Raw genomic sequence first — 17,074 nt, forward strand, 5'->3', positions numbered from 1 at the left:
AGCAAAATTGATGGCATATTACTTCCAAAGCACGTTAGGCCATTACCACATGTCTGCCAAGCAGCACCTGCATCACAAACAACATTTTTACATATTTACGTATTCCCGAGGCACTTGCCTCAACACAGTAATTTAGTAAACTCAATTTAATTCAAATGTATTTTCATCAAATGTGTTGAAGAAAGCAGACAGCTCTGGGACCATTTGATGTTCCAGTTCCATTAATCTCAATGAATACTCATAACGTTTGCTGTCTTTTCATTTTAGAAGGGAAGCACAAATGGGACACAGCTTCTGATATCAAATGGTTCAAATCAAACCTTTAATACATCTTCCGTTGCGTAGCAACAATGTTACAGTATGGAGAGAATGGAAATTACTCAGTAACTCCCGAAAATTCAGCAGTTATTAACATATTGATTCTAATTTACCCAAGAAGCGCACGTGGAACAACTAAAGGGGGTATTTTCTTCTACATGTTAACTGCAGCGCACGGTTGTCGAGTATAAAATCATTCTTTTTGCACCACCTTTGTGGTAAAAGTCAGAGAACAAAGAAAAAAAATGCTACAAGAAATATGTCAATGTCTTCAATATTTTACAGCATTTTAATTCCTACACCTCCTGGGCACAGCGACCTTTGTGGAGGCGTGAGATGCCGAAACAAGAGTAATAGAGGAGTTATGGCACAGGGTTTGCATTAATATATATTGGGAACTGCTTCTAGCTGCAGGTGTAATCGAGCACCTGGTTGCCAGAATGGTTATTCTCTCAGCACCACAGATCTCCGACAGGTGATTTACTAAGCCCATCAATGTAGGAGCTGGAAAATGCAGGCACCACACAATGAAGATCTGGAACTAATAATTTTAAAACTTTTTTCACTTCTAATATCCTTGCCTTATGTTGGGGCATGGACTATCATGCAAATGTACAACTCATAAAGACCCTAATGTGGCTCTTTCGTCAGCAATTTAATGCACTGCAAGGATTGCTACAGTGCGCCCCACACTCAGCAAAGTTATACCCCCATCAATTATGTCCAATTTGAATTCCTGTTGATATTAGAGGGGGGGGGGGGGATCAGCAGTTCAACTCCAAGAGATTGCTTTGAACATATATCCTTCAGAGTTTAACTGCAACATTTTAGCTAACTCCAAAGATTCCCAGGCAATTAATTGAATTATGTTGTATAGTTTTAAACAGTTTGCAAAATTAAGTCTATTTTCAGTGATGTTAAAATGTGAGTTGACCGACTAATACTCTTGGGTTGAATGTGTAGTGTCTATTCATTGACAATTATTGAACAATGTCTTGTCTGGTCTGTGAGTCCTTGGAGGCAATGGAATAACTTTAGATCCATTACTTCTGTGTTCATTGATTTAGGCATTCACACGAATGGGAGATAAATTAGATAGTATTTAATATAAAGCTAATGTTATCTGAGAATTATATGAACACATATTAAAGTAGGGTCAAAAAATGATTAGCATCAAGAAAAGCAATGGCTTTTTTAATATTGTAAAAATATAAAAGTATTATAACTGACTTTTCTCCACATTTCATAACCGTGTTGTAATTAAAAGCTAAAAGGTGCAAAAGAGGGCAACAATACAATATACAATGTTATATCAATTGGCCTTTATGATACATATTAAAATATATTTATGAATTAATAATTAGATGAAAAGATTATATTTATATTGCCCTTCCCCTTTAGACCTCTTTGTGCTGTTTTCTTAAATCAAATTTTCTTAGTTGATATTCCATCCTGCAGTAAATGGATTTTTCTTGCTTTTTTTTAGCTTGCCATTCCAAACCTTACAGGGTTAGGGATCAAAAATATAGCTGGATGTTACTGGTCCATGCATCCTGGAAGAGATGTGAAAGCATAGGCCAAAACGAAGTACGTCCTATCTCCATTACAGTGACCTTAAAATGTACTGCGTCCATGGGTTATGTCACGACCAACCACCTGACTCATGTGGTCAGTTCCGAGAATAATGAGGTTATTTTTTGTAGAATGCTGCTATGTTCCAGCATCTGTTTCACTGAAAATGAAAGCCACAGTCTGTCAGAGGAAATCCCAGAAGGTAAGCAATCTCTCACAAATCTGTTCACTCACTGCAACTCTTAACTGGAATTAAATCTTAGTGCTCAGCGGCAGTTGGGATTCCAATCTTCCACCAGGAATTCATCGATTTGCAGACCTGGTAAATCACAGAATTAAAATTGCATGTTACAGCTTTCTTTCATGAATCCTACTCTGTGGTGCAGAATTCACCACAAACCTCCCGGTTAAAGGAACGGAGTATTCTTAACATAATGTGGTGCACGAGGTAAATGTGGAGCTTAAATTACCAAATCTTGTCACCAGGCAGAGTGTCTGAGGACAGTGCGAGTCAAAGAATTAGTGGTACAGAGAAATGTGAGGTGTTGCATTTTGTGAAGTCGAACATTGGCAGGATCTACACAGTGAATGGTAGGGCTCTGGGAAATGTTGTAGAGTTGAGGGATCTAGGAGTGCAGGTGCATGGTTCTTTGAAGGTAGAATCGCAGGTAGATAGGATGGTTAATGTTTGGCACATTGGCCTTCATCAGTCAGAATATTGAGTATAGAAGTTGAGAGGTCATGTTGCAGTTGTATAAGACATTGGTGAGCCGTATTTATACTATTGTGTTCAGTTCTGGGCACCATGTTAGAGAAAATATGTTGTCAAACTGGAAAGGGTACAGAGAAGATTTACAAGGATGCTGCCAGGACTAGAGGGTCTGAGCAATAGGGAGTAGGCTGGGGCTCTAATCTTTGGAGCGCAGGAGCATGAGGGGTGATCTTATTAAGGTGTATAAAATCATAAGAGGCATAGATCAGGAAGATGCACAGAGTCTCTTGCCCAGAGTAGGTAAATCGAGGACCAGTGGACCAAGGTTTAAGGTGAAGGTGAAAAGATTTAATAGAAACTTGAGGGGTAACTTTTTCACCCAAAGGATAGTCGGTGTATGGAACAAGCTGCCAGAGGAGATAGTTGAGGCCGGGACTATCCCAACACTTAAGAAACAGTTAGATAGGTACATGGATAAAACAGGTTTGGATGGATATGTACCAAACACGGGCAGATGGGAATAGTGTAGCTGGGACATGCCAACACTTATTTGCCAACATTGTTTCGAGAATCTGCCACTACCACCATTTATAGTAGTGCATACCAGACCATGTCACTGAGTAAATCCACACCTTTGTAATGAATGCATGCACTGCACCACATAATTGTGCCTGAGAACTATTCGTCACCAACGACTGGTTAGTTCAGTTTGGTTCTGAGCAATGTTAAATTGTTTCCAGGAGCTCCATGTATATGGTGCACCTGGGCGTAGAGGGTTCCAGACATCCAATGATGTTCGTGGATAGTGTTTAGATGCCACTCCCACAAAACCCAGCTGTGAAAGCACATCTTGGGAGTGGACAAGCTTATTAATGCAGAATATAGCTTTACAATGAATATGAGGCCGGCCTCATTACTATTTAGTGTACTTGTTAGATCAAGTCCAATACTAAATAGGCTGGGTTGGACTCACCCTTTAATTCCTTTGCAAGCCCTTAATGATAACCCCAATCCTCTACACCTTAAGATTGCAACTGCAAATGCCCACTCCATGGCCAAATGCTACAACTTGGTACTTGCCAAATCAACCTCTGCCGCCCAGGAGTAGAGTGAAAGTCAAAGTGCTTCCGTGACATTGAATCTGGTGGCAGATGGAAGTACTTACCAAAGTGGTGTTTCACACCATCAGACAGGTGTCGAACGTTTCCCAGGCACTTCAGGTGATTTCTCCTGCATCAAATCATTAAATTGTAAGTACAATGAAAATAAAGAGCAGTAAACATGAGAGATGTATCGACCCATTTATATACATAATTACATACTCAATAGATATAATCCATATGTGTTGAGCTGAAGCAACTGGTGGTGGTATCGAAAGACAAGGAAAGTACTCAATTTCTCAATTTTGTTTAAGACTCAGACATTAAGCCATCAAATCATTCAAGGCTGAGGATGTCTACAATCATTTCCTCTACTAGTTTCCCTAGAATGAAGTATTTTACACAAGACTATCTTAGGATTTATTTTCTGCTAAGCCTCACACTTCTCAAGGGTAAGAATGATAAGAAAATATATTCCAAGAAAAAAAAACTATTGTGTAATTTTTGTGTTTTATCAGGGCTTGTTAATACTATGTGGTGCCATTCTATTTGAATAACTTTAAGCAAAGAAAGGCACATATTTAATTTTGATCAGTAAGACAAACGTATATTAACATTTCCAAATTAAAATAAACGTATGACACTGAATATAATTTTCCTAGTTTTGGACAGTTCACCACGTTATTGAATTACAATTATCTAAATGCCAGAGGTTGAATCACATAATCGTATTTAAATGAATAGTGTGAAGCTTAAGATATTTAGGGGAGTCCCATCCAGGTCATGTTCACTGTTTGCTGCACTCAGGACAACCAGCAGTGAGAAACATTGTAATCTTAGTATGATGTGTGGAACGATAGTTGTGGGATGTGTCTCACTGTCTGACATCCACTCCAAGTGCATCTTCACCATTTAGATGTCATCTGATTGATTCTGCTATTGGAAATGGTCTGGTTCAGTGGATCAATATTCCACTCTGAGGACTGAGCACACATGACAATGCCAGGTAGCAAATAATCCAACAGGTTTACTGACTACAGGTACACCTCGATTTACAAATGATCACTGCATGGCCATTAACCCTTTGGGGCACATGCCTTCTATTTACAGAGTTGATTTACACAACACAAGTAGCACACCACCCTCTATGCATGGCATTACCCTATACCACATATCCTTAATGCATTTTGCCTAGTCTTTTTCCATTTACAAAACAATTACTCTCCAGCAACACATCTCATTTTTAAATTAAGGAAAGGTTATATACCCCTAAAATGAAGTAATGCTCTCATCCTCACAGGTCCTGCATTTCACCAAATACAAAAAAAATAATATGAGAGCACTTATCTGCTAATTATAGGCCAATACTTTGTATCCATCGTGGATCTATCGGTAACAGACAGAATCTAGTTCAACTTACATTAAATTGGTTTGAGGGTCTCGGAAATATCATCTCTCTCATCTCCCATGCCTTACAAAAAATATTTACAGAGTGGTATTAGAGTAAAAAATAAAAATTACTAAAAGGATCCAAAGACATTAATATAACATAAAATAGTAGGAATTTTCATCCATTACAAAATCACTTTTTAAATCAAAACTAACCAGATGTGTCAGTAATAAAAGAACAATAAACTGAAGGTGTAGGAAATTTGAAATAAGAACAAAATGTGAGAAAAAACCCAATAAATCTGACAACATCTGGGGAGAAAGAAGCAGATTTAACATTGCAGGATGATAATTTTTCATGAGAGCCTGTACTGAAGACTGCTCACTATGTCAGGATGCTGCCTACTTAATGGTTTTAAAAAGAACTAATAACTAAAAAAGAACTAATCCTCACATGATGAGATCATTATATATCCAGCAATTTTGTTTTGGTTCATATTTCAAATGTGTCTATAAGCTATTTACACATGTTTCTTTTTTTTTGATAAAGCAATGACAATGTGGAGTTTGATATTCTTGGTTGAAGAGCCCATCCCTGTTTTGTGTTTTGTGATTTTTAATGGAATAGCAATTGGATGGCAACACTAGTTCCAGGCTGATAGGACAAATAATCCAATTTCTCATCTTTGTTAAATGGTAATATCTATTGGAATATTCATGATGTTAAAATTACCAGGTACATGGACAGGAAAGGATTAGAGGGATATTGGCCAAACACAGGCACGTGGAAGTGGTGTAGATGGGGCATCTTGGTCAGCATGGGCATGTTGGGCCAAAGGGCCTGTTTCTGTGCTATATTGTGTATGACTATATGACTGCGTGGTGAAGGCAATTTCTACAACGTGGAGTGGTGCGGCCTTTGCTGGAGTCCGGCTCGGAGCTTCAAACCGCTGGTCCCATTGTGGAGCCTGGGATCTTTTGCCGAGGATTGCCAGTGCTGGAGCTCTGACCATGCGGCCTGTGGACTTTAACTCCATGAAGCAGCGGTCTCCGGTAAGAAATGGCTGACTTGGGAGCTCCATGCCGCGGAGTGGTCCAATCCGTCCCGACGCCGGAGTTTCGATCATTCCGACAAGAGGGCTTGAACAGCAGACCGTCGGTAATGGCTGGAGGATTCAAGGGGGCGACCAGGGGTGAACAAAGGAGGAAGATGTCTGAACTTTATTGCCTCCCATCACAGTGAGGAATGTTGATTCCACCGTGGTAGATGTTTATGTTGAATTTTATTTTATGTGCTGTGTGTATTTTTGCTTTTTTACTTAGTATGGTAACTCATATTTCACTGTACCTTATTTGGTACATGTGACAATCTTGAATCTTGATTTAGCTATGTGCTCACAGTGATTGAGTTACTCACTTTCAATATAAATATAACCATATAACCATATAACAATTACAGCACGGAAACAGGCCATCTCGGCCCTACAAGTCCGCGCCGAACAATTTTTTTCCCTTAGTCCCACCTGCCTGCACTCATACCATAACCCTCCATTCCCTTCTCATCCATATGCCTATCCAATTTATTCTTAAATGATACCAACGAACCTGCCGCCACCACTTCCACTGGAAGCTCATTCCACACCGCTACCACTCTCTGAGTAAAGAAGTTCCCCCTCATGTTACCCCTAAACTTCTGTCCCTTAATTCTGAAGTCATGTCCTCTTGTTTGAACCTTCCCTATTCTCAAAGGGAAAAGCTTGATCACATCAACTCTGTCTATCCCTCTCATCATTTTAATGACCTCTATCAAGTCCCCCCTTAACCTTCTGCGCTCCAGAGAATAAAGACCTAACTTATTCAACCTATCTCTGTAACTTAGTTGTTGAAACCCAGGCAACATTCTAGTAAATCTCCTCTGCACTCTCTCTATTTTGTTGACATCCTTCCTATAATTGGGCGACCAAAATTGTACACCATACTCCAGATTTGGTCTCACCAATGCCTTGTACAATTTTAACATTACATCCCAGCTTCTATACTCAATGCTCTGATTTATAAAGGCTAGCATACCAAAAGCTTTCTTTACCACCCTATCTATATGAGATTCCACCTTCAAGGAACTATGCACGGTTATTCCCAGATCCCTCTGTTCAACTGTATTCTTCAATTCCCTACCATTTATCATGTACGTCCTATTTTGATTTGTCCTGCCAAGGTGTAACACCTCACATTTATCAGCATTAAACTCCATCTGCCATCTTTCAGCCCATTTTTCCAAATGGCCTAAATCACTCTGTAGACTTTGGAAATCCTCTTCATTATCCACAACACCCCCTATCTTGGTATCATCTGCATACTTACTAATCCAATTTACCACCCCTTCATCCAGATCATTGATGTACATGACAAACAACAAAGGACCCAACACAGATCCCTGAGGCACCCCACTAGTCACCTGCCTCCAACCCGACAAACAGCCATCCACCATTACCCTCTGGCTTCTCCCATTCAGCCACTGCTGAATCGATCTTGCTATTCCTGCATTTATACCCAACAGTTTAACCTTCTTAACCAACCTTCCATGAGGAACCTTGTCAAAGGCCTTACTAAAGTCCATATAGACAACATCCCCTGCTTTACCCTCGTCAATTTCCCTAGTAACCTCTTCAAAAAATTCAAGAAGATTAGTCAAACATGACCTTCCAGGCACAAATCCATGTTGACTGTTCCTAATCAGACCCTGTTTATCCAGATGCTTATATACATTATCTCTAAGTATCTTTTCCATTAATTTGCCCACCACTGAAGTCAAACTAACGTCTATAATTGCTAGGTTTACTCTTAGAACCCTTTTTAAACAATGGAACAACATGCGCAGTACGCCAATCCTCGGGGACTATTCCCGTTTCTAATGACATTTGAAATATTTCTGTCATAGCCCCGGCTATTTCTACACTAACTTCCCTCAATGTCCTAGGGAATATCCTGTCAGGACCTGGAGACTTATCCACTTTTATATTTTTCAAAAGTGTCAGTACTTCTTTTACTTTGAAACTCATAGTATCCATAACTACTCTACTCGTTTCCCTTACCTCACATAATTCAATATCCTCTGTGACTGACATAGTGGGTGAAATAGTGACTGACATTTGTATCAGGATACTAACTGAAACTAGGATCAACTTTATTTGATAAGTTGCAGAGAACAGGCTGTGGAAAGATATGTTGGCAAAGATGGTGCAAGGTATACCACTGAAGAGGAGCAATTCGTTGAGATCCAGGCGAACAGCTGAAGCCCATGAATAATACCAATCACCGGTGTTTATAAATCCAGTGAATGGGAAAGGGGAAAAGATAGCATAGAAAACACATCTGCATCAGGACACATACCTTTTTGATCAAATTTCCAAATGGTAGTTCACCCTTGGGCAATAATGGAGGTGCATAGAGTGAGCATTGTTCAGAACTGGGCTTGCATGATATAGGACAGGTTGACAACACTTCCTCTGTTTCTCCTCCAGTCAGGGAAAGGCTACTGTGTTCGGAACTGCTGAAGCCACTGACACTCTCTGTCGAGTTACACTGGGAGGATGTTTCTAAACTCTTAACTGTGGATGAAGCAAACAACTTTTTATCAACTCAGTCCTTCATTACTGCATGTGGAACACCGAGTACAATTTCCAAATATAGCAAGTCCTTCCCTGTATTTTGGCATGGATATTAAAAAGGCAAAAAAGACAGTGAAAAATGTCCCTCGCGTGTTTCCTTCTATTAATCTGTCATTCCATCTAGTTTAGCATTCACGGAGATTTATGGGAATAGGAATCGATCATTACATTGCAAATTTCTCATTCATCTGGTGTAGCCTTGAAGTAAGAGTAGTGGAAAGCTTACAAAAACATTGCAACTAATTCTAACATCATTTTTTTCAAAAGCTCTTCCAACAAGGTTAAAACAAATGACTGATGGAACACACCTCTGGATATTCACCTCTATATAAGTAGATGCAATAAACCACAAATAATTTCCACTACATAAAAATGTTCAGCCATTGAATGATCGGAAGTATTCATAATGGGCCATTGTGGTGCCTTGGCACTGGGTGGGACCATGGACTGAACTGTACCAGACAGACTGTACCAGACCTCTGAATCAAAGATAGACACAAAATCCTGGAGTAAGTCAGCAGATCAGACAGCATCTCTGGCGAAAAGGGGTCTGACGTTTTGGGTCGAGACCCAATAGATGACATTTCGGGACATTTCTCGACCGGAAACGTCACTTATTCCTTTTCTCCAGAGATGCTGTCTGACCCACTGAGTTACTCCAGCTTTTTGTGTATATCTTCAGTTTAAACCAGCATCTGCAGTTCCTTCCTACACATTGTGATTGAATCACCTGCTCTTGGAGAGGATACATTTTAACGTGGATTATTTATCACATCTAGGTCATGGCTGTTGCTTAACCTGTTCTTTAGATTTAGTTATCTGCAAGAGGCAATCACCAATATGAAGAAATACTCCAACATGAGGAAAGAAAGGTTCCTAAATGTGAATGATTTTGTCATCCTTTGGCTTGGCAGTTCTATTTCTATTTGATTTGGATTTATATCAGTCAGTGACTAAACCAATCAACGTGCCATCAACAAAAAGGGTTGAATTAGGAAGGCTTTTCTCTTTCAGCTACACCAACAACTGACCAACCAGTAGGTCAATGTTCACATACTGGACCATCCTGGCCTGCATACAGGGAAATCAGCAGTGCTGACATTTAATAGCTTTTAATACTTTTATTTATTTCATTATTAGAAAAAGTAGTTCTCTTTCTTTAATATTCCAGCAAAAGGAAAATTATTGCTGGGATGTAATGTTAAAATTGTACAAGGCATTGGTGAGACCAAATCTGGAGTATGGTGTACAATTTTGGTCGCCCAATTATAGGAAGGATGTCAACAAAATAGAGAGAGTACAGAGGAGATTTACTAGAATGTTGCCTGGGTTTCAACAACTAAGTTACAGAGATAGGTTGAATAAGTTAGGTCTTTATTCTCTGGAACGCAGAAGGTTAAGGGGGGACTTGATAGAGGTCTTTAAAATGATGAGAGGGATAGACAGAGTTGATGTGATCAAGCTTTTCCCTTTGAGAATAGGGAAGATTCAAACAAGAGGACATGACTTCAGAATTAAAGGACAGAAGTTTAGGGGTAACATGAGGGGGAACTTCTTTACTCAGAGAGTGGTAGCGGTGTGGAATGAGCTTCCAGTGGAAGTGGTGGCGGCAGGTTCGTTGGTATCATTTAAAACTAATTGGATAGGCATATGGATGAGAAGGGAATGGAGGGTTATGGTATGAGTGCAGGCAGGTGGGACTAAGGGAAAAAAGTTGTTCGGCACGGACTTGTAGGGCCGAGATGGCCTGTTTCCGTGCTGTAATTGTTATATGGTTATATGGTTATTGCGACATAAGAAAGTTATACTTCCAGTAAACCTCACTTTTCACTTCCTATTAATTCTGGCAAACTAACCACATTACATGTGGAATGTAACTTTTGGTTGTGTCAGTCCATGGACAGCATATCATTCACTGTGTTATCCAATGCAGGCAACTCAGTTGTGCAACTAATACAGATGCTGCCTCATAATTTCAATGAACTTTAGTTCCATGCTGACCTCTGAAGCTGCCCACAATTTCCCCAGTTTCCACACACAGCCCAAAGCTGTGTTGGTTGTTCGGTTAATTAATCACTAAAAAATGCTCCTAGTGTGCAGCCGAATGGTTAACTCTGGGAATTAGGGGTGTATTGAATAGAATTAGCGTACGAAGACAGTTAAAGTTGGAGTAACTCAGCGGGTAAGGCAGCATCTCTGGAGAAAAGGAATAGGTGCCGTTTTGGGTCGAGACTCTTCTTCAGACCGAGAGTCAGGGGAAAGAATGAGAGATATAGACAGTGATGTAGAGAGATATAGAACAAATGAATTAAATATATGCAAAAAAGTAACAATGATAAAGGAAACAGGCCATTGTTAGCTCTTTGTTAGGTGAGAACGAGTACAGACAATGAGACTCAACAAGACAACTTTGAAACTGGTTCGACTTAAGTTGAAGAAGAATGGAGAGAGAGGGAATGCAGGGGTTACATAGTATTAGTGTGGGATTGGTGTAAATGACTACTTGATGATCAGCATGGAAAATGAACTGAAATATTTATTTCCATGCTGTTTAACCGCACAGTTCCATTCTTCCTCTGAAGAATGCATCAGTGGCAATGAATGCTTCAATTTACTTATTACATACAGGTAGTTGTGATTTGGTCACTCACTCATAAAAGGTCTCCCACTTGAAACATTCTCCAGGTCATCTTCCTCAATGCATGTCCGCGTGTTATATAAGCAGTTGGTGCCAGTATTGCTTCTTAAAGTTGACGGTGAAGAGGAGTAACTGTGCACATTCAGGGAAGAACCAATGCCAGAAGATGATGAAGAAGATTGGCTTCCTGAGGAAGAAGCACTGCCATTGGATCCGATGGAATTTGGTCTCTTGGTCTGCTCTGTAACATACATAACTAACCTTGTTGGAATGTTGAGAGTGAAGACACATTTTGATCAGCATCAGCAGACAGGTGATCTACCTTTTAGGAAATTTTCCAGAAATTCTGGAAATGTTACGAATGTTCCAATCAGTGTATGAGTTAATTCGGCTTTGATTCCATTCTGAGAAAAATCATGCAGCTTGACCAAATAAAGTTTTGATATCATATGTTTTGGTTGTAAAAAATATGACCTGCTGTTGCTCTGCCATTATATATGATTTGATCACAAACTTAATTTTGATATGTAGTCAATCAAAATTGCCTACCAAGAACGGGCTCAGTGGAAAGTCTGAGGGTGTGAATGTTGGTGTCAAGGAGAAATGCCTGAAGGCTGTGCAATATTCAGAGAATATTACTCCTTGATTTTTGCCCCAGTAACAACAGAAACATACTTGGATGCATACTTGGAGAAAAGGTACAAGATGGTACATGTTTGACTTTGGCATGTTTGGAACCACTGTAAGGTGAAACATCATATGTCTTATGTGCCTTTTGTAGCAGCACTCTAGAATTAGACTTCCAATATCATTTAGCAGGCACATGGGATATTGTTCCAGGCTTGAATTAATTATTTTAAATGTGAAGGTGGCTGGATGAAAGTATATGTCATATATGATGTAAATATAATGTGAATGCAACTTTTTCATTCTTTCACAAGATTTCTGGTGCACAAGCTGTTCCTCTGCATTGCAAGCATAGAAGAAATGAAGAATCGATTGATCATCATAACAATTTTCACTTACAACAAACAGGTGCATTGATGACTTGAATTTATGTAGCGCATAAGATATTTAATCAAAGACCACAGTAGCTACAATGTCAATATAATCCAAAATTTCACACCACTATAATGCTGTAGTCCTTCCAGTATGAATGAAATTGGTGTCTTTATATTATAGGAAGTTGCATACTTTAAAAAAAGAATAAACAGCAAATAATAAAATACTTTTCTTTTATGTGCCTCAAGATTGTAAACTCATGTCAAGGTTAGCTGTGACAATGGTTGAATCTAGCTTAATACTCCTGTTGTTTAATACCTTGGTTCCAATCAATGAGGAATAGGACATGTCAACCTCTAATATTTAGTTCTTGTGGCCTTGAAGATGATTCTGAGATGATTGTCAATTAACGTTTTACTGAAGTCATTCTTTTGGATTTTTAATAGTTATGATTATCAAAAATCTGCTCATAATCTGTGGAAGAAAAGTCTTTAAGCTCAGCCTCCAAGACATAGGATGTTTTTTCTGATACACTGCAGAATCCGGTCCCTCACTAAGTTAGCCTTCGAGTTCAACTCATACCTTTCCCTTTTGTGATGCAGTGAACCGACCTGTCACTGATAGCTGCTTCGCTAGGTTTGATGTCCATAAATGGCTTATTGCCAATGCCCATAAACACCCTCTCCTGCTTCTGGTGTTCTAAAGAAGGAATTTCAACATTGATAGGGACCGTTTTGCAATTAGTTAACACAAAATGTTTAAACAAAACTGGAAAACAATTTCCAAACTCGTGGGTGATGTTAAGTTACTTCTAACTAGCAAAACAATTCATGCCAGTTAGTGGACACCCTAGGAGTTAAACAAGACACCAAGTTCCTGCACACTGCAATATCCAACCAGAAGCTTCAGTGCAGATATTTGGACAGTGATTTCTACCTAGAATAGAAAATGCACAACAGACCATTGACAAGAATTGCAAGTGGCAATATTTCTTTAGAAAAACAAATGTTAGCTGGATAAAGAATCACACTTCACAGCCATACCCCCCTTTCACCAATATTAGCAAGTGGAAGAACGCCATCTTCCACTGTCTAATTAATTCTCAACATTATGGTGTATGGCTTATGGTATACAGTGAGGATTTTTTGGAGTGCAATTTGGTTGACTGCAGTGTAATCAACAAAAATAATTGTGGAGAGTCGCAAACACCTCTACTCAAATATTCCCAATCTTTTGTGTTCGATATTTAAGCATCATGCCAGAAATCACTTCCATTCACAACCAGCCATGCTGCTAAGATGGTTAGATCAAAATCATTTAGCTGAATATTTTTGGTGCAAGAATAATATGTATGTTTGGATAGGCTCTCGTATGTTGATTTTAATTCACTCTGTGTTTCAATGCTGTGAACCAATCTAATCAGAAAATAATTGTGTATAATTTTTACGTTACTTTTGTATTATATTTCATTAAGGAGAACATTTGGCCAATCAGTTTATGCCAACTATTAGTGCAGTCCTATCTACTCTCCTATCTACTTCCCTCTAACCTATTGACATTGGAATTGCAGGTATACTTCCATCACAGAAACATAGCCTCAAATATTTGTGTTTTTATTTAAAATGGCTCATTGTTACTTCCAATGTCAGCATTTTAAAGTTATTTTTTCCATCAAGGCTCATACATGACCAATACTTTTGGAACCAATCTAAGCCTCATTTTTCATTTATTCCTTAAATGTCATAAATAAAGAAAAGTCTTATTTAGTTTGGTTCACACAAAAGCTGTGCAAATTGTCAAGCAATGAGGGCAGAGGAAGTGTCAGACCTTAAACATGTAATCACATTCCTCACTATTCACATAGAATGTATAGTGCATAATTAATGTCACATTGTAATCCATCTATTGTGAACAGAATCCTGAGATTCCTCCATTCCACTTTGTAATCCAATGCCAATTTATAAATGTTTTGGATAACACTTTAAAATTGACATGAAGCCTATTGCCAGAAATGAATATTTTTAGCATTGGTTGAATCTGGGGTATAAATGGTCAAATGAAACGGTCAATATAAGTATAGATTTTTCATAAAATGCTGGCACAGCACTGCCTCATAGCGCCAGAGACACAGGTTCAATCCTGACCTCTGGTGCTGTTTGGGGGAAATATATTTTTTTCTTCTTGAGAAGCATATATTCCTCCTGTGTGCTTCAGTTTCATCCCACAGAGCATAAATGTGTGGGTTAGTAGGGTAATTATCCACTGTAGATTTCCTATAGTGGGTAGATAAATGGTGATATCTGGGGGGAAGAGTTGATGGAATTGTGGGGAGAATACAAGATGATTAGTAAAAATGTTTGCTTGATGGTCCATGCTGTATTTCTCTATCATTCTCTGTTATATTTTTATTCTCGTGTGATTTTTCTGATGAAGACTTATGTTGGTATACATTTCCAGTGACTAGTAATCCTTCTCAAGTTGAGGCACACTTGGAGTATTGCATGCAGTTCTAGTCACCCCATTACAGGAAGGATGTGGAGACGTTGGGGAGGGTGGGGAAGAGGTTGACCAGAATGTTGCCTGTATTAGGGGGTATGTGGCTACAAGGAGAGGTTGGATTGTTTTCTCTGGAATGTTGAGGGGAGACCTGATAAAATAATATACAATTATGGGAGGCATAGATAAGACAGATAAGTTAGTTAGAGAATTATGGGTACCTGGAATGCACAGCCAGGGGTGGTGGTGGAGACATGATAGTGGCATTTAAGAGGCTTTTAGATGGGTGCATGGATATGTAGGAAATGGAGGGATGGGGATCATGTGCAGGTAGATGAGGTAAGTTTATCTTGGCATTATATTCGGCACAGACATTATAGGTAGAAGGGTCTGTTTTTGTGCTGTACCTTTCCATGCTCCACGTTCTACACTGACTCAGACTACCTTGTCACCAGTACTTTCTTTGCAGATAAAAGGTGCCGATTCACGAATAACTTTTCATACTCCACTATTAGCTGCTTTACATCCATCTAGTATTCAACATTCTAGAGGTGCCCATACACCATACTGGTGCATACCATCCCAAAAAAAGCATTGCTTGTTCCCATAAAAACAATTAGGCACACATTGTAAAAGAAACTTCTGACCTTGATGCCTTAACATTTCATTAACTGACCAGATGCGTAGCAGCATGTTGCCTCCAAACAATGATCACCAAAGGTTTGCAATGCCAAAAGTCAGAACAAGTTCAATTCAATGAACTACATTTAGCTTTGCCAAGGTCCAAAGGTCACAGCCAGTAAGATGCTGGCAAAGCTATCCTAACCACATATTTTTTATCTGTTTAGATTGTAGCTTTTAGAATGTGACTTAGTGACTTTGTAATGGTAACAGATTTACAACAATACTTGGAGGGCCAGCTTCTTGCTTAAAGGGCTTTCTCACGGTGCGACCTGAAGCAAGACTTAACAAGAGTTTAACATCGTGGGAACCTTCTGCGATAGCAGTACGGCATTCGTGGACCACCGAGGACCTCCGTGGGCGCTAACGGCAGGTAGTCGTGTAACTTTGTACGGTCGGGAGAAAATTCAAAATTTTTTGAATTTCTCCAAGAGTGACTTGAGCAGCGTTGCAACATTGTATGAACGCAGATGCCAGTGCGATATCCGTGCGATATCCGTAATGACTCTTGCGGGTACCGTGGGAACTCCTGCGAATGGTAAACCCGGAAGCTTGACAGAAGGGACATAAGGTGAGTAAAAAAGGTGGTCTCAATATCGCCAATGGACCATGTGTCCATCGAGGACGTGCCACCTAATTGTCATTGTTTGAGAATCTTTTTCACAGTAAAAAGACTTGCAGAGATGCCTCTCAGAAAAGCGCAAAGAAAGGGGTCAAAGAAAGTCAGAAAGTTTTTAGCCATGCAGGTAAATGAGGAGGAGACTCAGCAAGAGAGACAGGTGGAGAGGCAAGAGGAGATGCCAGAGATACCACTGCCTGTGGGCTCCTTGGAGCAGGGAGAGGGTGATCAAGGTGGATTTGAGATTGCCTCCCCAGTAGCTGTTGCCTCCCCAATATCCTCAGCAGACGATAACATAAAGGTAAGATGGCAGAAGGTAAGGCCATATAACTTCAACAGTGAACAAGAGGGGGAACTGGTGGAGTGTTGGTGGCTCCACATTTTATTATATCCTGAAGTGTGATAAAGCTTTTACCTCAGCATTTTGATTGTCATTGCTTGTTTACCTCACTGCTAAATAAATTTATTTTTTACTATCAGCTTGATGTCTGCAAATCATCATTAATACATCACTACAAGATGAATGTCTCTAATGTTATAATCCCTCTCATGCTGAAACACAAAATATCTTAATGGAGGTGATATAATCACCTTTTCACTCATTTACATTTTTGAGTGTGCAGGACCCTGAAATGTTTAGCTATTTAAATGTGTTCTTCACCTCTTGGTAGAAAATGAAATAAGACAATCAGCACGGTAAATGTGATACAAAGTCTTTATTCCTATTTGACAATATAAGAAGACGAATTCTGTCACATATTGAGAGGAGATGCATCACACAAAACATTTGTCTGTAAAAGGGCCTCGCAAACACGAAATACAACAAATGAGGCACGCGAGATTATTTAAAACACATTATATCCATCAACCTCCGCTACA

At 39.3% G+C, this 17,074-nt stretch overlaps 1 protein-coding gene across 2 annotated transcripts in view; it reads right to left on the reverse strand.

The window, feature by feature from the left end:
- Positions 1-300: 300 nt before the first annotated feature.
- The window catches only part of kiaa1755 (KIAA1755 ortholog), a 124,264-nt gene continuing 107,490 nt past the window's right edge, over positions 301-17,074 (reverse strand). Inside the window, exons 20-24 of one of the 2 annotated variants that reach the window (XM_033041617.1) lie at positions 12,982-13,098; positions 11,411-11,638; positions 8,482-8,699; positions 3,768-3,832; positions 301-2,209 (exon numbers count right to left, since the gene is read on the reverse strand). In XM_033041617.1, coding sequence (XP_032897508.1) covers positions 3,788-3,832; positions 8,482-8,699; positions 11,411-11,638; positions 12,982-13,098 — 608 coding nt within the window. In that variant the 3' untranslated portion in view covers positions 301-2,209; positions 3,768-3,787. The remainder of the gene's footprint in view (positions 2,210-3,767; positions 3,833-8,481; positions 8,700-11,410; positions 11,639-12,981; positions 13,099-17,074) is intronic. The other variant, XM_033041618.1, reaches the window with a different exon arrangement.

Source organism: Amblyraja radiata, chromosome 23, assembly GCF_010909765.2.
Source record: "Amblyraja radiata isolate CabotCenter1 chromosome 23, sAmbRad1.1.pri, whole genome shotgun sequence".
Lineage (NCBI taxonomy): Eukaryota > Metazoa > Chordata > Chondrichthyes > Rajiformes > Rajidae > Amblyraja > Amblyraja radiata.